Genomic DNA, 26,323 nt, shown 5'->3' with positions numbered 1-26,323 from the left:
ACGTTCTTGGGAGATGGTGTCACCTGGCCACCCTACACATCAAAATTACTAAAAACAAGAAAAACCAATATACATAAAAAAGATTGATGCATCCTATCCGTAACACATTGCACTCTTCTTTTTACAAGCAACATAATTCCCAGATCAGAGTGATGACATTATATCATACGTTAATAGCAGAAAAAACACATAGCAGGTAATCCTGTAATATGCTCTTATGCTGACCTCATGGGGTTCTGGAGACATTTCATGGGTCTATATGAAATATGGGTTTTATCTGCAAATGGCTAGCCTCAAACCAGTCTACAGACCTTTACTATTGTGTTTTGAAGATTTATTATTTCAATCATGAAAATTATTACCTCATCATTCTTGTTTTAATAAATAAATGTGGAAAACAGCATGAACAATCTCACTTACAATTGTAAGTAAACATTCCCATTTGAAATACAATACATTTTTCAAAACAAATGCCACAAAATAATCATGTAATATAAAAATACTAACTGGATTCTATTTATGACATGACCCTACATTCCCATCTAAAGCACCTGGTTATAATTTACAAACCACATGACCTTTGGCCTTCATCATCCCTGTGGTGAAAATATGCTGCCATAATACATGGCTAACTATTATTATCCTACAAAAAAAAGAACGGATATACATTTAAATGTAACTGGACCTTAATGCTTTTATAAATCTTTAGGGCATCCATCAACCCCATGTGCATGAATGGAATAAATAAATGTGCCCCATGGTCAACAATGTCAAAGGTTATCAATATATTGCATAATTGTATAAAAAAGCAATCTCCTCATACAGCATGCACAAGGCAACTTCCACAGTGGGAGGGTAGTTTCAACATATGATTGTATTTTTTCCAAAGCTAGAAATTGCAATTATTGACTGCTACCTGAAAGTGGAAGGTTCTTCATAAAATGTAAAACTTTATATACTGAAAAGTAAATGAAACACTCCCACATTTACAACAAACATGTTTTTGGGATGTGTTGCTGACAGTGACTTATAACTTCAAGAGAGACTGAAACACACCCTATTCTAAGCTTAAGTAGGAGTTTTCCGGTGTGTGTATTTGCCTATGCACATGTAGTTGCAAAAAAGCATGGAAGCTCTTCCCGCATCCATTACAACAGAATGTTATTTTCGCTTTTATGTGTTCACTAATTGACCACTGGGCATGATGAATCACGAAAGCTGTTCTATTTACTATAGTTGAGGATTTTGAGGTGTCGTACAGTTAATGAATCACTGAAACATCCTACAGATTTTATGTTGATTTTCCTGTGTTTGATTGCTGGTGGCATTTTAGGTATGTTGCGATAGCAAAGCCTAGTCCACCTTCACTGTATTTATATAGTTTTTCTTCTGTATGCCCTCACAGATGGATGGGTAGCACTAATGCTTGAATACAGCTCTTTCCACATCCACTGCATGTGTTTTTTTTGTTTATGTGTTAGCTGCTGACTCTTTAGACACATGGATTTACTAAAGCTCTTTGAACATTCACACCATTTTCGTGTATTTTCTACTTTATGCCATTGGAGACAGATTGTTAGGCCTGATGCTTGAGTAAAGCTTTTTCCACATTCTCTACATGTGTATGTTTTTGTCATGTGTGTTAGATAGTGGGTCTTTCGGTATGAATATGGTTTTTCCACTGTATGTGTTTGTTGGTGGCTCTTTAAATGTGAAGATTTACTAAAGCTCTTTCCACATTCACCGCAAGTGTATGGCCTTTCTCCCACGTCTTTGCAGATGGAAGGTTAGAATTGATGCTCCAGTGAAGACATTTCCAAATTCATTCCATGCATATGATTTCTCGTGTATGCATGCGCTAATGGATCTTTACAGTTGGTAAATGAGTAAAGCTCATTTCACATTCACTGCATATTTATGGTTTTTCACAGGTGTGCATTCGCTGGTGGTTCTTTATAGTTGATGAGCTAGTAAAGCTCTTCCCACATTCAATGCAAGTGTAAGGTTTTTCCCCTGTGTGCATTCGCTGGTGGATTTTCAGAGCGGATGCTTCCGTAAAGCTCTTTCCACATTCACTGCATCTGTGAGGTTTTTCCCCGGTGTGCGTTAGATGGTGGCCTTTTAGATTTCTGGATGTACTAAAGCTCTTTCCACATTCACTGCAAGTGTATGGTTTTACTCCTGTATGACATCGCAGGTGGATGGTTAGGTATGATGCTTCAATAAAGCTCTTTCCACATTCACTGCATGTATAAGGTTTTTCCCCTGTATGCCGTCGCACATGGATTGCTAGGTGTGATGCTTCAGTAAACCTCTTACCACATTCAATGCATGTATATGGTTTTTCACCCGTGTGTGTCAAATGGTGGATTCTTAGATGTGCGGGTTTACTAAACCTTTTTCCACATTCACTACAACTGTATGGTTTTTCTCCTGTATGCTTTCGCAGATGGACGGTTAGGTGTGATGACTGAACAAAGCCCTTTCCACATTCACTGCATGTGTACGGTTTTTCCCCAGTGTGTGTTCTCTGATGGAGCTTTAGAAAAGTAGATCTACTAAAGCTCTTTCCACATTCACTGCAACTGAAAGGTTTTTCCCCTGTGTGCATACGTTGGTGGCTCTTTAGATTTGATGAACGAGTAAAGCTTTTTCCACATTCACTGCAAGTGCATAGTTTTTCTCCTGTATGCCGTCGCAGATGGATGGTTAGGTATGAGGCATGGGTAAAGCTCTTTCCACATTCACTGCATGTGTATGGTTTTTCCCCTGTGTGTGTTAGCTCGTGGCTCTTTAGATGCGTAGATCTAATAAAGCTCTTTCCACATTCACTGCAAGTGTAAGGTTTTTCCCCTGTGTGCGTTCGCTGGTGGAGCTTTACAGCTGATGAACGAGAAAAACTCTTTCCACATTCACTGCATGTATATGGTTTTTCCACTGTATGTGTCTGTTGGTGGCTCTTTAAATGTGAAGATTTACTAAAGCTCTTTCCACATTCTTGGCAAGTGTATGGTTTTTCTCCTGTATGCCATCGCAGATGGAGGGTTAATTCTGATGCTCGAGTGAAGCCCTTACTGCATTCACTGCATGTGTATGGTTTTCCCCTTGTGTGTGTTCGCTGATGGATCTTAAGTTTTGATAAATCAGTAAAGTGTTTGCTACATTCACTGCAAGGATATGTTTTTTTCCTGGTGTGTGTCCGCTGATGGATCTTTAGTTTTTCTGAGAAAGTAAAGCGGTTGCTATTTTCACTGCAGGAGTATGATTTTCCTATTGTGCAGGTTCGCTGAGGGTTCTTTCGGTTTGTTCTTTCCATTTTCTCTGTATGAGTCTGTGTTTTCTGCTGTTTGTGTTTGATATTTGCCCCACAGAGCAGATGACTCATAAACAATCATCTTACATTCATTACAGCTAAATAAGCTTTCTGTTGAGTTGTTACTGGTGGCAGTGAAGGGATGAGTTGTTAAAATCTTCTTGTAAACAGTGCCTTTATATTATTTTTTTGTTTGTTAATTAATTCTTCGTTGTTATGGCTGATGAACACTTTTGCCACATTCACTCTGTCCTCATGGGTTTTCACTTGTGCATGTCAAGTGATGCTACTTTGGTACTGAGGAGAAGCCAAAGCTGATGTTACGTTGTGAGTTTTTTTTCTTAGAGTCTAGATGTCAGTTATATTTTGGCATAAATAATGTTAATGTGTTTGCTGACTAACAATTGTTAAATCCCTAACTATATTATAATATTCACTACATATTCACTACATATGGGTAGTATTTCCAGTGCATCTGTTGTTAATAATAATGTTGAATAGACCTGGGGGATCTGAGTTTGAGTCTCGGTAAGGACGCCAAACATCCTGTGATTCTAGGCAAATCGCTTAATCTCCCCGTGCCTAACAAAAAAAATGAATGTGTGTCCTCATGTAACGTAACTGGTGCTATGTAAAGCGCTCTGATACCCGATTCGGTTCAAGTTCGTGCTATATAAAACTCAGCAAAAAACCCATATGTAAGGTCTTTCTATCAGGGGCTGTGTCTTCAACCTATGTTAAGAGCTTTCAAGTAGAAGTGCAAGGACACCCCATTTATATTATCATGTTGGAGAGGGGAGCATTGTTTTACCTACCTGATAATTATCTATGATAACGGGTGGTATCTAACATGTTTTCATACTGGATGTCTTGTGCCAGTGTAATTTTTGTGATTTCAATTTATTTGGATGTTTTGGGTCCGCAGCATGGATGGCCTCAGCCTCTTAAAGACGCCAGATTTCACTTTATGTTCTTTCAGGATTTGTCTGTTCATGTACGAGAGTCTCAGTCTTTTGTCGAGTTGTTCTATTTCAAATTACTTCTTGCCATTATTTCTGGTTCTTCTTGAGTATAATATAACTTTCAAGTATTGTCATATTTTCTTCATTACTCTTCATCTTATGTGTTCAGGAATCTCCTCTCTGTGGATATAAAATACTTGTAATATCAAAATCTATAAACAGTAAAGTGTAAGCTATGTCTTTGATGAAATGTACAAAAATGAACACTTGAATGCATTTCAGCCACTGGTAATTATTCTAGGTAGCAATTCAGTACATGTTTTAGCTCACTGTGCCACTATTGACAATAAATATTCTCATGACACTCAGCGTTGATCCTGCTCTAAAAAGAACAGCCCAGCATGTACCCGAGTCCTCGTTAATCGGAATAGTAACAACACATAATGGTATCGACCTTGTTGGCTTTGGTTAGTGAGCTGTGGCTTAAGTCCTATGGCAGAGAAAGACAGTTAATTAATACATTTCACTTCATCATGTTCATAGCTTAGGAAAGAATAATGTTACAATTTCCGTATGTTAATGTTATGTTATGTTAAATTAAATTTATTAAGCGCACGTACGCCCATAGGCTTCATGGCGCTGTGGAAAACTGGCACAACATAACATGTAACAGAAAAAAGAAAACGGGATTAACTAAGGGTAAGCTTGCTTGAAGAGCCAAGTTTTAAAAGCCTGTCTGAAGGCTAACAGATCTTCATGGAGCCTTAACGGCAATGGCAAAGAGTTCCACAGGGAGGGGGCCAAAAAATGGAAAGATCCACCTCCTTGGCGTTGTTTCCTGATTCGCGGCACCACTAACAGGTTCTTTTGACCTGAGCGGAGAGCGCGAGAGGGAGTGTAACTAACAAGCAGGCTGCTAATAAATCCGGGACCCTTACCTTGTAGAGCCCTGAAGATAATGCATCCTGCTTTAAAAGCTGCTCTCTGCGCTACTGGCAACCAGTGGAGACTGGCCAGTCCTGATCTAATGGACTGCCACTTAGGGATCTTGCAGATCAACCTGGCCGCTTGGTTTTGGACCAGTTGAAGTCTCTTGAGCTGCCCCGCTGGAAGACCCAAGTACAGACTGTTGGAATAGTCCAGACGGGACAACACAAGAGCGATAATGACCTGAATCAGAGCAGGGTGGGTTAAAAGGTGGGCGATCTTCTTAATCTTGCGAAGTTGAAAGAAACTTGCAGATACCACAGTCCCTACCTGATTTTTGAGCGATAGATCTTCATTAAAAGAAATTCCAAGGCTCTTAACTGTTTGGGACTTAGCCGGGGGGTCACCCATTTCTGGAGGCCAGAAATGTGGTCCCCAGTACAGTGCACTCTTCCCAGGCAAAATCAATTCAGTTTTGCCTGGGTTGAGTTTTAAGTGATTTAGGCCCATCCATCTCTGAATGTGAACCATGGTCTCCCGAAATTCGGTGACCGCGCCAGGTGTGTCTAAACAGAAGATCAATTGCAGATCATCTGCGTAGTTAAAAATTAAGGCTCTGAACTTTTTTAATGAGAATAGCAAGGGTCGTAAATACAAATTAAATAAAAGTGGGGACAGAGACGAGCCCTGAGGGACTCCACATTCATTTTTGATTTTAGGGGCTGTAAAGGTTCCTAATCTCACTGCCTGGGTGCGTTCCGAGATAAATGACTTCAGCCATCTAAGTGCCGAGCCTCTCAGGCCAGCCTGTTCGACACGGTCGACCAAGATAGTATGGTCGACCGTGTCGAATGCGGCCGACAGGTCAAGAAGTACCAGTGCTTGGGGAATGTCCTTGTCTGCATTGCATCTAAGTACATTCTGGACCGCCAGTGTCACCATCTCGGTTGAGTGCCCCGGTCGAAACCCAGCTTGATTAAGCTCCAGGTATCCAGTAGATTCAATGAAGTGAGAGAGACAACTAGCAACATGTGCCTCCAGGATTTTGGAAAGGAATGGCAACAAGGATATCGGACGATAGTTAGAAGGATCAAGAGGATCAAGACCGGGTTTTTTGATCAGGGGAATCAATAGAGCATGTTTGAACCCTGCGGGGACCTTTCCCTGGTCAAGAGAGTCGTTGAGCAAAGGGAGGATCCCATGAGGAATAGAGTGCCCAATCTCTGCGAAAATGTGGGGTGGGCAAATGTCATCGGGTGAACCAGACTTGACCCGTGCCAAGAGAGTGGAAAAGATTTTAGGGTCTATGGCAGGAAGGGTATCTAATGTAATAGGGTTATTAAAAATATCATCCAAAGGGGACGATTTAGGAGAGCTAGCAATGTTGCGTTTTATAGTTACAATCTTTTCTCTGAAAAATTCATTCAGAGAGTTACACAACTTCTGGGTAGGAACTATTGAGAGAGCTGTCCTGTCATCGTCACAGAGCTCATTGACTATATTAAAAACAACTTTAGTTTTGTTTGAAGAAGTTAAAATTTTTTGGGAGAAGTAGTTGGATTTATGTTGGAGCAAGATTTTTTGGTACTCCTTTCTTGCGGTACAGTACACTATCCTGGCTTGAGAGGAGTAACCTTGTCTCCATTTCCGTTCCTTCTGTCGGACCCCCAGTTTAAGTTCTTTCAGTTCTTGGGAGAACCATTTGTGAGCTTCATTCCCTCTGATATTAGGGACCAGTACCAGGGGGGCTGAGAGGTCAGCTGCGTTGAGTAGCCAGTTAGACAGCGCTCTCTCACTGGTGTCCAGGTCATCGTACGGTGGTGGTACGGTTTTACTTAAAACGTCAATAAATCCTGGAAGGTCCATGGTTTTCCACTTGCGGAATTCTTTGCTCTTGCATGGCTTGGATCTGACATTTCCACGTGTTTCTAGTGTAAAATAGATAGTAAAATGGTCCGACCATATACAAGGGCTGATAACTGGGTCGGATAAAGATAAATTATGCGTCCAAATCTGGTCCAAGCTGTGGCCTTTCTGGTGAGTAGGTACATTAATTTGCTGATTTAGATTGAGATCTGTAAGCAGGTCTTTCAGTTCAGCAGCTTGAGTGTCTATGTCTGTGCTGTCGAACCAGTAATTTAGGTCCCCAATGAGGATGATTTTAGAGTGGCTGACTACGTATGAAGCCAGCTGCTCCGCCAGGAGAGATGGATAATTGGCCATATATTGGGGAGGCCGGTAAATAAGAACCAAAATAAGGGACCCACTTTCAGTGGTTACATGCTGGATGTATAGCGATTGGCCAGGTGTTTCATGTGTTTACTAGCTTCAACACATACAGTTTACAGAGAGGGCAGTTGTTGGTGTTTGCAACCTTAACCTAGACAACTAAGTTGGCGTGTGCAAATGTCTGTCAAAACAGTCCGCAGTCTTGAACAAACTGCTGTCAACCATATAGGGTGCAATAAAGATTTCAATGTTATACATACGATGTTGAGATCAGACAGACAGCAACCAAATCTGCTAACCAGATCCAATTAAGATGCATAGGGCTAACTGAAGCTAACTTGCACAGGGCTTCTGCACAAGTTAAAACAAGTTCTGGAAGAGACAGATTTTCAATGACTCACAGGATACTTGACTCACAAATAACTGCATGAGATATGCCTGCGCCAGGTATGGAAATGGCAGAGCAGATTGTTATCCACATATTGTAGCCCCGCTGAATACTAGCACTCTAACTGTGAGATAACAATACACATATTGAGACATGATTAAAGAGACAAGAAAAATGTATGTATAGACCCTGCTATGAGGCAGGGGAAGAACTGCCGTGCACGTATAAGACTGTTCAGGCTCAGCAAGTGGGTTAAAAGCTGTTGCTGACTAGAGTGCCGCCGAAAAACTTTATATGCAGCTCACAGGTAATTACCCTAACTTAATGAGCGATTGGGAAGATAATACAAAAAGCTGTGCAACGTGATGTATGTCTAAGAAATGTTGCCTTCCTGAAACACAACAGAGCTTGAGTATTTACTTGTCAGCCTTTTCTATAGAGTACCCTTGTAGACATGTAGTATGACAGATTTATAACTATTACACTTTGTAATTTTGTACTAGACTATAACTGATGACTTGTCATATTGGTAGATCCTCCACTTCATCATGTCTGCTGCTTGTGTTTAAAGATCATTAAAACATCATACAAACAACTCTGTCAATGCACCAGAAATTGGGAGCTAAGAGATCATCAAACAGAGCTCACAATACTTAAAGAAACTTCTAGTACTGTGAATGAACCGAGCACCTTCTCACCGATGCGTTCAGTATAACTATCACCTATAAAAATATATTGCTAACGACAAACTCCTCCCAACTCTACCTAGAACTCCTTTTAATGCTACTCAGAAGAACAGCAGCATGTGAACGAAGGTATGAATCTGAAAATATTCAATAATTAACCACAATAACACCATAGACAGGGAACCGCATACAAGACCAAAGGGCAGCATACTACATTTGAATGTTAACCTGCAGACCCGGCAGCACTGACACAACCATCTCCAACCACCAACTAAACAAATTTAAAAACGCATGGCCTGATTCGAGGTTCAAGATTCAGCCGTCCAAGACATGCTCTGAGATAAATCACAGAAGGGCAGATAGATGGCAACAGGAAGTGATTTAGGGACACAATAACTTTGGGCCAGGAACATAAAAAGCATTGGCATAGCCGATAGATCTTGCCTATGGCTTTGCCAATATGTTTAGCCATGCTGTACTCTAGTGTGGCTGCTATTCAGTACGACTAAAAGGTACAGGTGTAAAGGGGCGTGAAATGTTCTAAAGTTGAGTGTGGTGTTATGGAGTGGCATGGAGTTGAGTGGTGTGGCGTGGAGTGGAGTGGAGTGACATGGGTTAGAGTGGCATAGAGTGGTATGGAGTGCATTAGAGTGCCCCAGGGTGGCATTGTGTGGGGTGATATATGTTACGTTATTGATATTTGTAAAGCACTCGAATTACCTCCAGTGGGTCTCTCAGCGCTCAATAGAGTGGAGTGGAGATGTGTAGAGTGGAGTGTTGCTGCATAGAGTGGAGTGCTGTTGCATAGAGTGGAGTGCTGCTGCATAGAGTGGAGTGGAGATGTGTAGAGTGGAGTGTTGCTGCATAGAGTGGAGTGCTGTTGCATAGAGTGGAGTGCTGCTGCATAGAGTGGAGTGGAGATGTGTAGAGTGGAGTGCTGCTGCATAGAGTGAAGTGGAGATGTGTAGAGTGGAGTGTTGCTGCATAGAGTGGAGTGCTGTTGCATAGAGTGGAGTGCTGCTGCATAGAGTGGAGTGGAGATGTGTAGAGTGGAATGTTGCTGCATAGAGTGGAGTGCTGTTGCATAGAGTGGAGTGCTGCTGCATAGAGTGGAGTGGAGATGTGTAGAGTGGAGTGCCGCTGCATAGAGTGGAGTGGAGATGTGTAGAGTGGAGTGTTGCTGCATAGAGTGGAGTGCTGTTGCATAGAGTGGAGTGCTGCTGCATAGAGTGGAGTGGAGATGTGTAGAGTGGAGTGTTGCTGCATAGAGTGGAGTTCTGTTGCATAGAGTGGAGTGCTGCTGCATAGAGTGGAGTGGAGATGTGTAGAGTGGAGTGCTGCTGCATAGAGTGGAGTGGAGATGTGTAGAGTGGAGTGTTGCTGCATAGAGTGGAGTGCTGTTGCATAGAGTGGAGTGCTGCTGCATAGAGTGGAGTGGAGATATGTAGAGTGGAGTGCTGCTGCATAGAGTGGAGTGGAGATGTGTAGAGTGGAGTGTTGCAGCATAGAGTGAAGTGCTGCAGCATAGAGTGGAGTGCTGCTGCATAGAGTGGAGTGGAGATGTGTAGAGTGGAGTGCTGCTGCATAGAGTGGAGTGGAGATGTGTAGAGTGGAGTGGAGATGTGTAGAGTGGAGTGCTGCTGCGTAGAGTGGAGTGCTGCTGCATAGAGTGGAGTGGAGATGTGTAGAGTGGAGTGTTGCTGCATAGAGTGGAGTGCTGTTGCATAGAGTGGAGTGCTGCTGCATAGAGTGGAGTGGAGATGTGTAGAGTGGAGTGTTGCTGCATAGAGTGGAGTGCTGTTGCATAGAGTGGAGTGCTGCTGCATAGAGTGGAGTGGAGATGTGTAGAGTGGAGTGCTGCTGCATAGAGTGAAGTGGAGATGTGTAGAGTGGAGTGTTGCTGCATAGAGTGGAGTGCTGTTGCATAGAGTGGAGTGCTGCTGCATAGAGTGGAGTGCTGCTGCATAGAGTGGAGTGGAGATGTGTAGAGTGGAGTGTTGCTGCATAGAGTGGAGTGCTGTTGCATAGAGTGGAGTGCTGCTGCATAGAGTGGAGTGGAGATGTGTAGAGTGGAGTGCCGCTGCATAGAGTGGAGTGGAGATGTGTAGAGTGGAGTGTTGCTGCATAGAGTGGAGTGCTGTTGCATAGAGTGGAGTGCTGCTGCATAGAGTGGAGTGGAGATGTGTAGAGTGGAGTGTTGCTGCATAGAGTGGAGTTCTGTTGCATAGAGTGGAGTGCTGCTGCATAGAGTGGAGTGGAGATGTGTAGAGTGGAGTGCTGCTGCATAGAGTGGAGTGGAGATGTGTAGAGTGGAGTGTTGCTGCATAGAGTGGAGTGCTGTTGCATAGAGTGGAGTGCTGCTGCATAGAGTGGAGTGGAGATATGTAGAGTGGAGTGCTGCTGCATAGAGTGGAGTGGAGATGTGTAGAGTGGAGTGTTGCAGCATAGAGTGAAGTGCTGCAGCATAGAGTGGAGTGCTGCTGCATAGAGTGGAGTGGAGATGTGTAGAGTGGAGTGCTGCTGCATAGAGTGGAGTGGAGATGTGTAGAGTGGAGTGGAGATGTGTAGAGTGGAGTGCTGCTGCGTAGAGTGGAGTGCTGCTGCATAGAGTGGAGTGGAGATGTGTAGAGTGGAGTGTTGCTGCATAGAGTGGAGTGCTGTTGCATAGAGTGGAGTGCTGCTGCATAGAGTGGAGTGGAGATGTGTAGAGTGGAGTGCTGCTGCATAGAGTGGAGTGCTGCAGCATAGAGTGGAGTGCTGCAGCATAGAGTGGAGTGCTGCTGCATAGAGTGGAGTGGAGATGTGTAGAGTGGAGTGCTGCTGCATAGAGTGGAGTGCTGCAGCATAGAGTGGAGTGCTGCTGCATAGAGTGGAGTGGTGTTGCGTAGAGTGGAGTATAATTGTGTGGTGTTGCGTGGAGTGGTGTTGTATTGCTTGGAGTTGCATTGAGTGGACTGCCATAGTGTAGAGTAAAGTAGAGAAGTACAGCTGCGTGGAGTGCAGTTGCATGGAGTGGATTGGCATTGTTTAGAGTTCCATTGTGTGGCGCTGCATTGCGTACAGTGGGGAGCAATGGAGTGGAGTGGTGCTGTACTGCGTAGAGTGAAGTGGCGTTGCATGGAGCAGGGTGGAGCTGAGTGGCATTGTGTGGAGATGGGTGCCGCTGCCTGGAGCAGAGTGCCGCTGCGTGGAGCAGAGTGGCGTTGTGTGGAGCAGAGTGCCGCTGCGTGGAGCAGAGTGGCGTTGTGTGGAGCAGAGTGGCGTTGTGTGGAGCAGAGTGGCACTGCGTGGAGCAGAGTGGTGCTGCAAGGAGCAGAGTGGCACTGCGTGGAGCAGAGTGGCGTTGCGTGGAGCAGAGTGGCTTTGCGTGGGGCAGAGTGGCGTTGTGTGGAGCAGAGTGGCGCTGCCTGGAGCAGAGTGGCGCTGCGTGGAGCAGAGTGGCGTTGCGTGGAGCAGAGTGGCGTTGCGTGGAGCAGCATGGAGTTGAGTGGAGCAGCATGGAGTTGAGTGGAGCAGCATGGCATTGCATGGATTAGCACAGTGTAGAGTGGTGTGGAGTAGAGTCAAGCAGCGTCGCATAGAGTGGAATTGTGTGGTGTGGCGCTGTGTAAAGGGCAATGGTGTTGTGTAGAGAGGATTGAAATTGTGTTGAGTGGAGTTGCAGCGCGGTGAGTGTGGCTGTGCAGAGTTGCATTGCGTTGCGTGGAATGCAGTTGTGTGGAGTAGTATTGAGTGGAGTGGCGTTCACTGGAGCGGAGTGGTGTTGCATAGAGTGGTATTGCATGGAGGTGCATAGCGTTGCGTAGAGTGGCGTTGCGCAGAGAGGCGTGCTGTGAAGCGCAGTTGCGTGGAGTGCAGTTGTGTGGAGTGCATTGGTGTTGCGAGCAGTGGATTAACATTGTGTAGAGTGGATTAGCATTGTATAGAGTGGACTGGAGTTGTGTAGAGTGGATTAGCATTGCGTATTGTGGATTAGCATTGCGTAGAGTGGAGTGGCGTTGCCTAGAGTGGGGTGCGGCTGCCTGAAGTGGACATGGAACCCTTCTAGGTCAGAGAACTGTTGGCAGAAGTGTGGGCAATCATGCAAACTTATGTATCCACCATGGCCTGGCTTGCTTCAATTCCCCGCCTATTTATTTATTTATTGCACTTGTAAAGCATGCAGCTACCCAACAGGGTTTCCTGGCGCTGAGAGCATGTGGAGGCAGAAACCAAATTAGGCAACAGGCAAAAGGGAGCACAGAGATCAAGACGAGTCACTACACAGAAAAGTCTTTAAGCCTTTACAAAAAGATAACAGGGAATGACAGTTCCTAAGGGCAATTGGCAGAGAATTCCAAAGCTGGGGCCAAGACAGGCAAATGGACGAACTCTCATACGGGCAAGTCGAAATATTGGTACTAAAAAAATGAGAGGCTGGAAGATCCCAACTGTAGAGCCGGAACATAAGGTGTAACCAGACGGGGCAAGGTCACATTTGGCACGAAGCATTTAACTTAGGGCCTTGAACTGAATACGCTTGTTAACACCAAGCCAGTGGAGTTGGTGGAGCAGAGGAGACGCAGAAGCATATCTGGGCAGATGGAAAAGAAGACGAGCAGCAGCATTTTGAATGACCTGTAAGCTATGTATTGAGCCTCTGTCAGCGCCCAGGCACAGCACATTGCCGTAGTCCAGCCTGGATATCACCAAAGCCTGCAGAACCGTTCTCTGAGCTGGGGGTGGAATTAACCAGAGGATGTTTTTGATCCACCTAAGAGTAGCAAAGCAAGATGCCGCTACCATGGAGACCTGAGGCTTAAGGCAGAGTCTTTTAATCAATGATTATAAAACCCAGGTTTTCGACTTTAGGGACAGAGGCAGGTACGGGGCCCAGATTATCAGGCCAATTTGCAATTCCCTAAAGCCCAGAACGAGCACCTCGGTTTTGGTGCCATTAAGCTTAAGAGCATTACTAGACAGCCACGAAGAAACATTCCTCAAACCAAGCTGCAACAAAGAAGGATCTTGGTGCTGGCCAGCAGAAAGGGAGAAAACAATCTGGGTATCGTGGGCATAGGAAAATATAGTCAAACCCGACTTCTCTACCGTGTCGGCCAAAGGGTGGACATATGTATTGAAAAGTAACGGGCTCAAAATGGAGCCTTGAGCGACTCCGGAGGTTAAGGCTGGTTTAACCTCACTTTGTTCAAAAAGACCTGAAAGGTACGGTCTTTTAAAAAGGAGTTCAGCCACCTCAGAGCCAGATCCACAATGCCAGAGGCTTTGAGACGGTCTAACAGAATGGAATGAGACACCCTATCGAAAGCCGCGCTCAAATCCAGCAGGATGAGGGCAGAGGTACCTCCGCAGTAAAGTTGTAGCCTGAGGTGTTCAGTAACCCCAAGAAGAGCAGATGCGGTACTAGGCCAGATCTAAAGCCAGACCGAGAAAAATGCAACAAATTGTGAGTAGTAACATAGGAAGAGATTACAGTATTAATGTGTCAGTCCAAAATTTTAGAAAACACAGCCAAACGAGAGATAGGACGAAAATTAGACCAACAGAGGGGGTCAAGGCCTTCCTTTTTTAAAAGAGGGCGAACAAGTGCATGTTTCAACTTGTGAGGAACCAAACGTGTGCTAAGAGAAGTATTGAGAAGATATAATCGAGTCATGCAGGAGGATGAGTTTGGATGGAGGGAGAGGATCAAGAGGTGAACCAGACTTGATAGATCTCAGTAACAGCTTCAAGGAAGGAAAATCCATAGAAGGCCAAAAACTAGTTGGTGCAGAAGCCTTGGAGGAAAATTCAGGGGACCCTGTCAAGGGGTTAGTTGGAAACATTAGATTCCCTTGTTGGGGGGCATCTACAGCAAGTTGGTCATGAATAGACATAACTTTATTGTAGAAGAAGGACGCCAGCTCATCGCATTGAAGTTGGGAGAGCGAGGGAGAAGCCAGGAATGGACTGCGGCTGAGAGTTTAGTAATAACCTTAAACAAAGTTTACTGACAGTGTTGGGACCTAGAGATCTTTTCAATGTAAAAAGCTGCAATAGCCGATCTGCAAATAACATGATATCTCTTTAAAGCTCCTAAGTACTCCAGCTTAGCAGCAGGCAGATAGTGTTTCCTCCAGTGCCTTTCTAAGGCTTTACAGCGTTTTTTCTCTTGTTTAAGAGAATCAGTAAACCATGGACCCGGGAGATGGGTTCTACACTGCTGCTTTGTTGATAGAATCAGTGGCCGCTGAGAGCCATTGGTGAATGGTAGGCTAGGCTAGGTCAGGGGAGGAGTCAAGAAATGGAATACTGTCCCGAAGCGCTTGTTGAGTGCCATTATATTAAGTTTGGACCAGTTCCGATTTGATTTTTGAAGTCGGCCAAGTAGAAGAAATAAAGGGAGACTTGATGGAAAAAGGGACTGCAAAATGATCAGTCCAGCAAAGCTGGATAGGTGAAGCAACAAATAAGGTAGCAAGATTAGAAAAAAATAGGGTTTAGTAAATGACCAGCAAGTGAGTTTAGCAATGGAAGATTAAGAATGTTCATGTCCTCTGTGAATGTGTATGCAAATTTGACTCCTCAGATTTGTCTTCAGGGTTCTCCAGGTGGGGCTTGAGATCTCCCAGCACCGAGAAATTAGCAGTTCGGAGGATATGGGACACCAGAGGATCACAAAATGCTGAAGACCAATTATGAGAAGGCCCAGGAGGGAGATAAATAAGAGCGCCTGAGAAAGTAAACTTGTGATTAAAAGGGATAGAAAAGGCAGGGGCTTTGCAGTTAGGAATCTGGAGGTCTACAATTTTACAGTTATATATATATATATATATTTTTTAAATAATAGCGATACCACCCCTAACTTTGAGGGGCTTATTGATTCCCAGCAACCAAAGATTATTAGGAAGGGCCAGGAGGACATCAGGAAGGGCGCCATCATGAAGCCAAGTCTCAGATAAAAAGACTACATCAGGATCCATATCTATGAGACGATTAAACAGATGGAACTGATGTTTGGATAAGGAGAGGCAATTTAAGCTGTAACAGCAACATTCGTTATATGGCAAAGAAGCAGTTAAAATATTAGGAAAAGAACAGGTTGCCCCAATCCAAGCCTGGGGGTCATAAACAGCCGCCAGCTGAGTGTTAGGAGTGAGCTCAAAATGGCAACATGAACACTGAAGGAGGGAAAGGTTCGGAATGAGCACCTGACAGGTCGCGTTCGAAGAAGGTCGAAGATTATGCAGCATCAAGGAAGAATAACATCTAGGAGCTGACTGAGAAGAGCCAGGATTTGTGGCCCCTGATCCTGGCCGGGGGCAGACTGGCTTGTCTTAGGCTTGGTTTTGGCGCGCCAGCTGCGCGTGTTCGCAGACACATCGGGTTAAGTAGGGAAAGAGCAGCAAAGCTAATCCACCCCCTTCGTCACCCGGAAGTGGAAAAATGTCCGGGAATGGCCCAGAAAATGACTAGTACGCCCTCCACACAAACGGCACTCAGCCACGGTAGAGCGGGGAAGAAAACAGGTAAGAACAGCATAAGATTTAAATTAGAACAAAGTTAAAAACATGCACAAGTTACAACTTGCACACGCGAAAAATCACCAATATTGTCATAAGCGGCAGCAGCCTCACCACATTCCACCTATATTCTTCTTGGCCTCCTTAGGGACAAACTTTGCCCTTAAAAGCCTATCGAGGGACGGCTGAACAAATCATCACAGCTTTGTAGGGTTCAAACCCGATCCCAGATCCTGGTTGAACAAACTATGAGACCTACTTGGAATAGAGAAAATGTTAGCACCCTAAACTACAAGTGGATCAATTCGATAGACTGTGGGCTCTTTTTAGATCATTCCTGGTCAAAGATTTTAGGGAGCTTATGTGCTCGAGATAATTGAAAATTCTGCAGATAACTCAGGAGGAACACTCCGGGACCCTTATAAGCACTGATTGACTCATCTCACTTCTAAGACTATGGGAGTTTGTTTCACACAAAGGACTGGATTGGCTTGTGAAAAGCATAGGACTTGGACTGAGTTACCAAATCTAGCGCATTTCAAAAAGGGGGCTGAGGGAGTCTTCTAGTTTACTATGTTGGGGTTTGGTTTACTTTTTCCCCAGTTGTATTGCAGACCTTTAAGAGCTCTCCCCACCGGCTGCTGGGTGTAGGTCATTGTGTGTAATTGATTTTAACCCCAAAAAATGAATACTTAAATCATTAAATCATAAAAAGTGTTCATTTAGAATCGCTTTCAGTGATGCCTTTGTAGAATGGATCAGGTGATAGCCATAGTGAATCACAGCATCTAGGGTTTTAGCAAACGTGCCTGCCAGTCCAAATTCTAGTCGCATATAGGGACTGAGTGCCCCAAGGAACTGTAGTGTGTTTATCTAGGTACCTGTATCGATACTCCTATTTCTGAACCTTGTCCGGTTATAAATCATTAATATCCATATAACGGCACAGAAACCCGTTTCATAAATTAGTCATAGCGCATGCTGTCACATTAAGCAAGCACTATTCCTCCAGCCCCCTAGAAAGCACACCGAGTTCTCTAAACAAACCAAGCCTCCAGCAAACCTGGGAAAACCCCGCTGCTATTGTTTTGATTTCGTCCGAGAACTCCTGTAAAAAACTGTAAGAACGACCAGTTCTTAATGACATCTTTATTGACGTCCTATGTCCATCCTTACGTCAAACCCGGCACCTTTCAGGTATAAATATACCAACGCTGCCTTAAGCAAAGACACGGTGGTGATGAATCGGGCGCAGTGACTACTTGCCGGAGAGCCCAGCTGATGCGAGAGCCCACGGACGCTGCCCCTCCCCTTTTGACGCGCTGAGGAAGACGCTGTCTTTTCTCTTGCCGAGAAATCCAGCCTCCAGCGTTTCCAGCCCACCTTCGCGGGTGACTGGGATACCGAGTCCTGAGAGAGAGATACCAGCCCTCCAGCCTTCTCAATCCCAGGTACTGAACTGACTAAACCCTTACAGAGAATTCTTGAGTCAGATTCTTGGCAAACCAAACTTAACTTAAACTGCTACTTACTTACTCCTTCCCATGTATTAGGCTTAGGTCAGGTACACCGGGGTAGGCATAGTTAGGAGCACCAGTTGAGTATGATTAGTCAAATGTATATATGTATGTATATCTTTTATCCATTTTAAAGTATCATATGGCTAAGAAACCATATCAATGCTTTTACAGTATTATTTCAAAATCCTGCTTTTACTGTATGCACTTTACTTAACTATAAGTATTGCAATTGTAGCAATTAATTTCTCTTGTATGAGAAAAGAGACTGATCAATAAATAACACCTTTTATTGAAAACGCCCGTCTCTTCTTTTCTCTGCAATCTGGTGAAACTAAGTATGCACGTATTGACTGAGTAAAATAGTTGTCTTTTGTTTTCACACGACTCTAGAGATATACTCTTGATCAGGGAGAGCAAAGTTGTCATGTTCTATGGTTGTCAGAAACTAAATCCCTTCTTGTCTATCCAGGGAGGTTAAAATCCTCCTCGCCTATTCGAGAAAGTTTCTAGTGCACTCTGAGCTAGCTGGCACACAAAACTTAAGTCTAATATCGACAGTAGAAGACCTAGTTAACCTCTGTCCTACGTCTATACTATTGAAGATATTATTCCAATGCGCAGAGCCTATTGGGAATATAGGAACTACACTACATGGCGCCCAACGGTTTGGTAAGGCGATAAATCTAACGCAAGGCATTAGAGTAACTTAGTCGTGCTTTTTCACACAGACCCTTTCTCCCGTAAATACTCCAAAGACGTCTGGAGTGGGTCAAAGGTTAAAATCTGCCAAACTTAGTAGGAGGAGACTCCTATGTATGGTTTTTGGTTTATTCAACGTTGAAGGATACAGTGTTCCAAAATATTGTGCATCTAATCTTTGTTTCCTTGAAAACCTGATCTGCGACAACAAAAAAACAAAAACAAAAAAAAAACCTTCCTGTCAGTAAAATGTCAGACAGCGAAGGAGAAAGGGAGGCAGCTAGAATAGCAGCTCAACTCCTAGCGGATGACACAAGTCTCCTACAGCAAGACCCGGGTGCAATACTCATCCCGGTCAGCATAAGAAAAACTATAACTCTTAAGCTAATAGAGAATGGACTAACATCGAGAGGTGGTACAGTCATATTCGTAATTGAGGCACATGAATATCGGCAGACAGAGGTATTCTATTCATGGATAAACTTTCCAGCAGCAAACGCTGTCACACATGAGTTCCACTATTACAAAATAGAGGAACCACCGGATGAGTACACTCCTTTCGAGGAGGTGGAAATACCATTAAAATACCAAGAGCACCTGCTCTGGTTTAAAGGCGCCCTAAAACATAATGATCACATCACCAGGCTCGGTCCACTAGGTAGACCAGGAGCAACGTGGCCGGTTCTAGCCGGTTACACACCACATCCAGACATTGAAAAAATGTCAATACCAGAACTTTTAGCACAGCTAAAACAACTGATTAAAATTCATAGACAATTAGTCCAATATGTAATGCGGACTTCAACAGTCCAACAAGCTATTAAAATTCTACAGCTGACCCCTCATCAGGGGAACACAAATAAAATCACACCACAGAACATACAGTCATGTCTAGGTAAAGTACCCATTAAACGGGAACAAATTCCATTCTGGTTAGCACAAAAAATCACTCAAATAGAGGCAGTATTTCCGGATACTACCCCTACTGAGAAAAACAGAATTCTGACTATCTGTCTTCCAATGGGGATCGCACCACATGTGGAGGACTGTGACACTTGGGGCACAGTCTTTGCTTCCATTTACACAAAAACACATGGTGTTCCGTCCATGGCGGTAATACCAGATGCGCTAAGACAAATTCAAGACGAATACGGTCCAGAACCTGCTTTAACTCTGGGTATGAAATTACTGAAAGACTTCAAGCAGGTCTCGGCTATATTACTAATATAAAAGGGGAAGCAGCATCTGTAGCGATCCGCCAGAAGTTGAAAGAAACAGATATAGCAGAACAACCATTTGAACTTGCCAGAATCATAGAGAAATCCTATGAAGAACTAGGAAGAGATAGTTTGGGTGGCAAACCAGTGAAACCACAACTAACTGAAAATCCTGAAAAGGTATTTATTAAAAATAATCTGAACACTCAAAAAAAGACCTGGGATGGAAATAAACAATCCACTCCCAAAGAAAAAAGATTCCAGTCCAGAGGAAGGTCTCCTCGGCGGAGAGAGAGATCTCCGGACCAAGGACACAAGTCTCCCCAAAGGGAGCCCTCTGAGAAAAGATACAACCTTAGAAATAGGGATAATTTGAAGAAACCTGATAGATATCAAGATATTGATACATGTCCCTCTCGATCTTTTCAGACTTCCTCGCAGAAATCGGAAAGAAGAGGACGGTCAGAACACAGGGAAGAGCACGTCAAGTCCAAAGACAAGGAACCTGCTCATCAAAGTAAAAAATTACAATTTCCAAAAAAGAAGGTAGCCAGTATTAAAGTAATCAAACATGCCGAGGATACTGAGGACACAGCTGAAAAACGGAGAGTGGGCTCAGACAATGCTAGACAGCGCAGCAGAAGTGAGCATAGCTCGCAAGATCCTGATGAATCATCTGGAGACAGTGGACACGAATGAATACATTCAGGTGGAAACTGCAGATACCAGAGTTAGCAAACCTCATAAAATATACGAAATAACATTACGTATAGAGGGAGATAAGACTAGGAAAATAAGGGGTCTATTTTGGGATAACCTCTCCAAAGGCTATGACATCCTTTTAGCTGAAAAAGACTGGCCACCAGAGTTTGTCAGGGAGTGCCCTCATGGCGAAGAAATTATTATGCCTGCCTTCTCAAATCACATTCCAATACATAAAAAATATACACTTGCAAGAAAGTGGGCAGTAGCCCAGGCTCCTGCATTATATAAAAACCATGTGGGATGGGATGAGGACTCTCCTCCTCACAAAATCCAGTTAAAATCTCAACCAACTGCACAGAGGCAGTACCCAATTAAGCAAGAAGCTAAAAAACAGGTCAGGGAGATCTTAGATCAACTTGAATACCAGGGGGTGATTGAAACTTGCACCTCACAAATGAACAATCCTTTGTTTCCTGTCTCCAAACCAGACGATTCAAATTGTCTAGTTTTGGACTACAGACACCTTAACTCATGTTGCAAAACTTTTGCAGTACAAAACTCACACAGTGCAGCACTAATGAATAGCATAGTGCGCAAAAAATACAAAACAACATTAGACATCTCTAATGGATTCTTTTGTCAAAATATAGCACCTGAAAGCAGATATTTGACCGCTTTCTCAATAAATGGCTCGCAGAAAAATGTCTGTGGTTTGCCACAGGGGTTCAAGAACAGCCCAGGATTATTCTCAGTGAGAGTAACAGAGTTACTACAAATATATGATGATGAGGCATTATCTTATGTCGATGACATCTATCTAACAGATGATGACTTGGAAACTCACTTGAAAAGAGTGAACACCATAATACTTGGGTTCGCAGCAGAGGGTTACAAATTCAACTTCAAAAAGTCAAGAATTGCCCATCTAACTGTCCTGTTTTTAGGATATGAACTATCAAGTGAAGGCTAAAGCCTGGCAGACAATTTCCTAGAGAAATGTGCTGTAATCCAAGCACCAAGAACGCTGAAAAACTTACAATCAATTCTAGGTTTCCTGAATTTCGGAAGAACTTACATTATAAATTATGCAGAGAGGGTTAAACCTCTCTATGAACTAATAAAACCAGATTTTAAAACAATCAATTGGACTCAAAAACACACAGAGATTTTGAGATCATTGCAAACAGACATGTTAGCTAAAACAAAACTGCAAACACGCGATAACACACGCAACCTTGTGATTCGAGTCATCCCAGGAAGATGCGGATTCACATACCTAACCTCTAATGAGGGAGAAACGGTACCAATAGCATACAAATCACATTTGTACACAGAAGCTGAAAAAACATTCAGTATAAAGGAAAACATTGTACATGCGGTCCAAACAGCTATAGCAAAGGAAAGAGCCCAGGCCCAAGGCAGACGGATTACTGTTATAACAGCAGAATCAGCCTTTGAGGCATTAACAAGCCTGTGTAATCTAACTACCGTGGCATTAAATCCAAAATGGATACAATGGGAAAATTCCCTTGCTACAGACAAAGTAAAGTACTACTTTGGCCCGAATATGAAAAAATTAAAAAATCTAGAATATGAAAGAGAATACCCTCTGCCAATCGACATTCTGCCCATACGACAGTACGCCTGTGTAATATACACAGACGGACATGCACAACCTTCGGTTTGGGGAAAGCAAGCCTATAACGCCACATGCGAGATTGTGAAAAGCGTGTGGCGCGGAGGTAAATTGAGACCTCTGTTAACGAAGACACATTCAGTGGAAAATAATTCAGAACAACAAACTGAAATAATAGCGTTAAAAATGGCGCTAGATAATGCCGATCGCGAATTCCCGACACTAATAGTGTGCGATTCGTATTACTGCGTCAAATCATACAATAACAATTTACAGAAATGGATTCAAAACGGTTACAAAGATGACACAGGTGCCACAATCAAGCAAAAATCGCTCTGAGAACAAATAGTTCTTTTACAGAAAGAACTACCAAAGACTCACGTGATACACTCACTGAGTCATGAGCGTGATGGCGTTCACGTTGCAGGGAATTCATTGGCTGAAACAGCCACAGCGGAAGCAACTAAATCGGCTTCCGTAGTTACAAAAAAGCGTTCGGGAAAATACATTGACGGGGAAACAATGCTGGCGGTGAAAACGTCATCAAAAGGCGACTGCTCAGCGCTACCCATCAACTTTCCACTCAATTATACATACATAATCGATGCAAACTCCGTTCCTTTTGCTCAAATCCCTGGAGTGGGGGATAGAGTAATTCCAAACACGAACAGGAGAGTATTGTTAATAGCAGACGCACACATGGGTGAAGGTCTTAGACACTTTAGGATTAAGGAATCTCTGGAAGAATTACAATCCACATACTGGTGGCCAGGAATGAGCCTGCAACATCACATATTTGCAAAAAACTGTCCAAACTGCAACAGAGATCGCAGTGGCGACCGAGACGGTGTATTGCCATGGCATTTCGCTCAAGATAGGGATCAAGCAATAAATATAAAAATACCCAGTATGAATAATGCGTCATATTAACATATAGAGACTGTCATCACTTAAAATGTAGACCCCAGCTCTCGGCTGACGTCTGAACTGTTATAAAAAGATTTGCGAGTCTATAATGGCATATACGCAAGGGGCATGCTACATTCTGACCAGTGTCCTGCGTTTAGCTCTCGAGCTTATAGGGGGGGCATGGCCAGCATGGGCATTGCATTTCGGGACTCTTATCACTTCCTTCCTGAGGGAAACGGGATGGTGTAAAGAAAAAACCAAGGCATAGAGCAATCTATAATGGCAAAGGTATTAGGTTCGGGGGCTGGGTGGGTCAAACATTTAATAAGTGTCCAACGTAGTCTTAACAATCTGCCAAGAAATTCTCTGCGAGGTCTCAGTCCGTATGAACTATTGTTCGGGACTAGAATGCTAATCCAGGACCTCGATAGTCAAACTTCAGTGGTGAAAGAAAAATGCATTGATATCAAAGATCGTTTGGCTATTTTACAGGACTTAAATGAAACAAGAAAAAACCTGAGCAACATAAAGTTGAAACAACAGCCAACGGCCACTGAAGAGAAACCACCTGTCCCAGCAAGGCCTGTCTGGATTCCAAAGATTGGGGATCTGGTCAGAGAGAAAATAGAGGTGAAGAAGGAATTTGGGCCTTCTTACAGAAAATCAGTACCTGTCTTAGCTGTCAACGGAACAAGATCAGTTGTACTACCGCCCCTTGCTGGTAAAAAGGAGAACCGAGTTGTATCCATCGACCTGGTTAAACCACAATCATGTGGCCAATAACAAGTAGTAGGCCAAGTGGACTCCCAAGAAGTAGCAGAACACCAAAGTTTGCTACAAATCAAGAGGTTCAAACTGAAAGACTAATCACATTTGATAAACCTACAGTGAATCAACAAGGACTATGCAACAAAGCCATGGAACTTAAACCTCTTGAAACCCAAATCGCAATAATGCATCAAGAAACACCAGTCTACAATGATGTAACCGCAGACTATGCTAATGAAACAAAGAAAATTCCAAAAGCAAAAAGAAATCCAGAAGCAATTGAAACAATTGACAGAACTGCATCAGGCTACTTCATCAACTTCGATGATTTTTCTGAGGATCCAAGCGAACCTGAGGAACAGCCAACAAGTCCAAAGACTTTTAAAAACAAAGCAAAATAACTTTTTCATCAACTAAAAGCAACCTATCTGATTACTCCATGGATTGAATTTTGGGTGGTACTGGGTGTACTTTTCCTCCTACTTTGGCTCATCATGGTACTATGGTTGGGACATTTCATTGAGGGGAAATATGTTAAAATGGACACAGCAAGCCAGAAAATCAACTTAGTCCTGAAACCACACAAGTCTTCACACATCGAGAAAAGAGAACTTTCTTCAGTGAACTTCACAGCCAATCCATTACCCGGTGGGGTAGCATGGGACAAAACTGATTACGAAATCTATGGTCCGGTCGAGCTCCTGAAGTATCCTCATCAATTCAAGGTTTCATTAAGTGACTTTGTAAAACCGAGCACATTTTCTGATGATTGAGACTTTGAAAGTATTAATGATATCATGTCAGATCTAGTGATGTCAGCTACATTTACTGAACATGATTATTTACAGGGTTCATCTAATTATGACCATATGTACTGTTACAACCACTATGGTAACCATTATCTGCATAAATCTGCTCAACCTAGAAATGTTTTTAATTATAATCAATGGGAACATTGTGCAACTCCACCAAAAGGCAGTTCAAATACATTTTATGAAAAATGTTCTTACTTCTCAGGGTTTAACACAAGTAATGCAGAAACGTTTTATTGCAAACTGTTAAATCAGACAGGAATGAAAACCATGCTGACAAACACAAAATTAATCTATTCCGAAACATTTTTTGATAAAATGAATACATTTGGTTTTGATTTCTGGAACAATAATATTGAAACGAAAACAATCTGGGGTACAAAAGATTGGCAGGTGCAAGGTTTAGAATCATTATTTAGAGCCTGCATGATCCCAGAACAGATTATATTCTTGAATGACACAATTCAACAGACAACCTGTCTTGGCCTAGCCAAAATAAAAGACTTAAACAAACCATCTATTACAAAGCCAACACCTGACAGTAATAGCACTACAGATGTTGAGATAGACATATCCCATATTTTAAACCAAAACAGAACACATCCTGATTGGAAAAAATGGTTGATCTGGCCCACAGACACAAATACCTGTCAAGATAGTTTCCTGAACAAAATACAGGGGTTAAAAATGTCCAGGCCAGACCCTAGATACTCCCAGCGACAACATCCAGGGATTGTAACAACATACAGTGTGGGTAAATTCTGCCTTGAATGGCTACGAACATCCACACTGGCAGAAATTAAGCAACACTTGACTTTACTTAAAGAAGGTGCTGACTTGCGTGATTTCATTATGGGACCACGCAAACAGTGTCAAAAACGTTTCATAGCGGCCTCTATATATGCAGCTTACAACGAAGCCTGGAAAGTAACTCAAAATGAGACAGCAGAGAAAATACGGGAAATTGACCGTATTAATTTGGAAAAATCACTTTCTGTTGTGGACAATGGGTTAATGACTCTGTCTTCCAGAATATATTCACTGGACAGCATTGTATCATCTGCAATCGATATAATAGAGCAAGACTTACTGATGTTACAACACGGTCAGTCCCAATTGCGTTCTATTGTACAGCTTGGCTGGACGTTACAAAATCTGCGTTCAGGCTACGTGCCTTGGCGTTTAATCAACACAACGTCATTATTCTCTATCTATAACCTTACTGATACACAAATCAGCCTGGCACAAAAGGGAGCAGAATATACAATTCTGAGCATTGAAAAACTCGAGAGATTACCATTGACAATGTCAGAACGACCTGTCATTGAATGGATAATACATGGGATAATAACTATTCCGATAACTACTTTCCAATTTCGATACTGCCAAAAGTATATACAGGCAGGCCAGTATGAAAGGTTGGGTAAAGGATACATTAAGTCAACATGGAAATTACCTTACACACACATATGTTATAGTGAAAGTGGACAGAGTGTATTTCTTAGTGGCAATAATTGTGAAAAATCACTAAGTGGTATACTTCTGTGTCAGGGCATAAATTTGCATGGGGCCTGTGAGGGGACTTCTAATAACCTTTCATGTCACCAGCTTGGCACACCTGCAACTCGAATAGAGCCATCCTTTAGACGGCTTTCTAACGGGAGCTACATTCTAATTGTGGATCACAGATGTTGTGGCCTAGTGCCAGGAAAAGCTTATCTAGTTAGTGTAAGTTCCATGGTCACTTGCTGTGAGCGAGTATTGTTTCCAAACGACACTCCAGACAGGGAGGGAAAAATTTGGCCCAGTTTGAATATCTCTTCTATTCGAATTGATACTTTAAGCAGAATGAAGACTGTGCTTCTACAGACGCCAGTTCACTTGACGTCATCAAAAGAAACGTATGATCTCCAAGTTGCAAGGACAACGACAGAGATACATGCATTATTATCAACAAATTGCCCCCTACACTTCGCAGAAATGCTTAACGAAATCTTAAACATTTCTGATACAAATGGTATCGCGAGTGTATTTAAGACAGTTTTTTCGG

At 43.0% G+C, this 26,323-nt stretch overlaps 1 protein-coding gene across 2 annotated transcripts in view; it reads right to left on the bottom strand.

The window, feature by feature from the left end:
- Nucleotides 1-324: 324 nt before the first annotated feature.
- The window catches only part of LOC144772274 (uncharacterized), a 64,111-nt gene continuing 38,112 nt past the window's right edge, over nucleotides 325-26,323 (bottom strand). The window contains exons 3-4 of one of the 2 annotated variants that reach the window (XM_078656507.1): nucleotides 1,930-4,455; nucleotides 325-1,771 (exon numbers count right to left, since the gene is read on the bottom strand). In XM_078656507.1, coding sequence (XP_078512633.1) covers nucleotides 1,374-1,771; nucleotides 1,930-3,385 — 1,854 coding nt within the window. In that variant the 5' untranslated portion in view covers nucleotides 3,386-4,455 and the 3' untranslated portion in view covers nucleotides 325-1,373. Of the gene's footprint in view, nucleotides 4,456-26,323 lie in introns of both variants that reach the window. The other variant, XM_078656506.1, reaches the window with a different exon arrangement.

This window comes from Lissotriton helveticus, chromosome 8 (genome assembly GCF_964261635.1).
Source record: "Lissotriton helveticus chromosome 8, aLisHel1.1, whole genome shotgun sequence".
NCBI lineage: Eukaryota > Metazoa > Chordata > Amphibia > Caudata > Salamandridae > Lissotriton > Lissotriton helveticus.
This window is presented reverse-complemented; position numbering and strand designations above follow the sequence as displayed.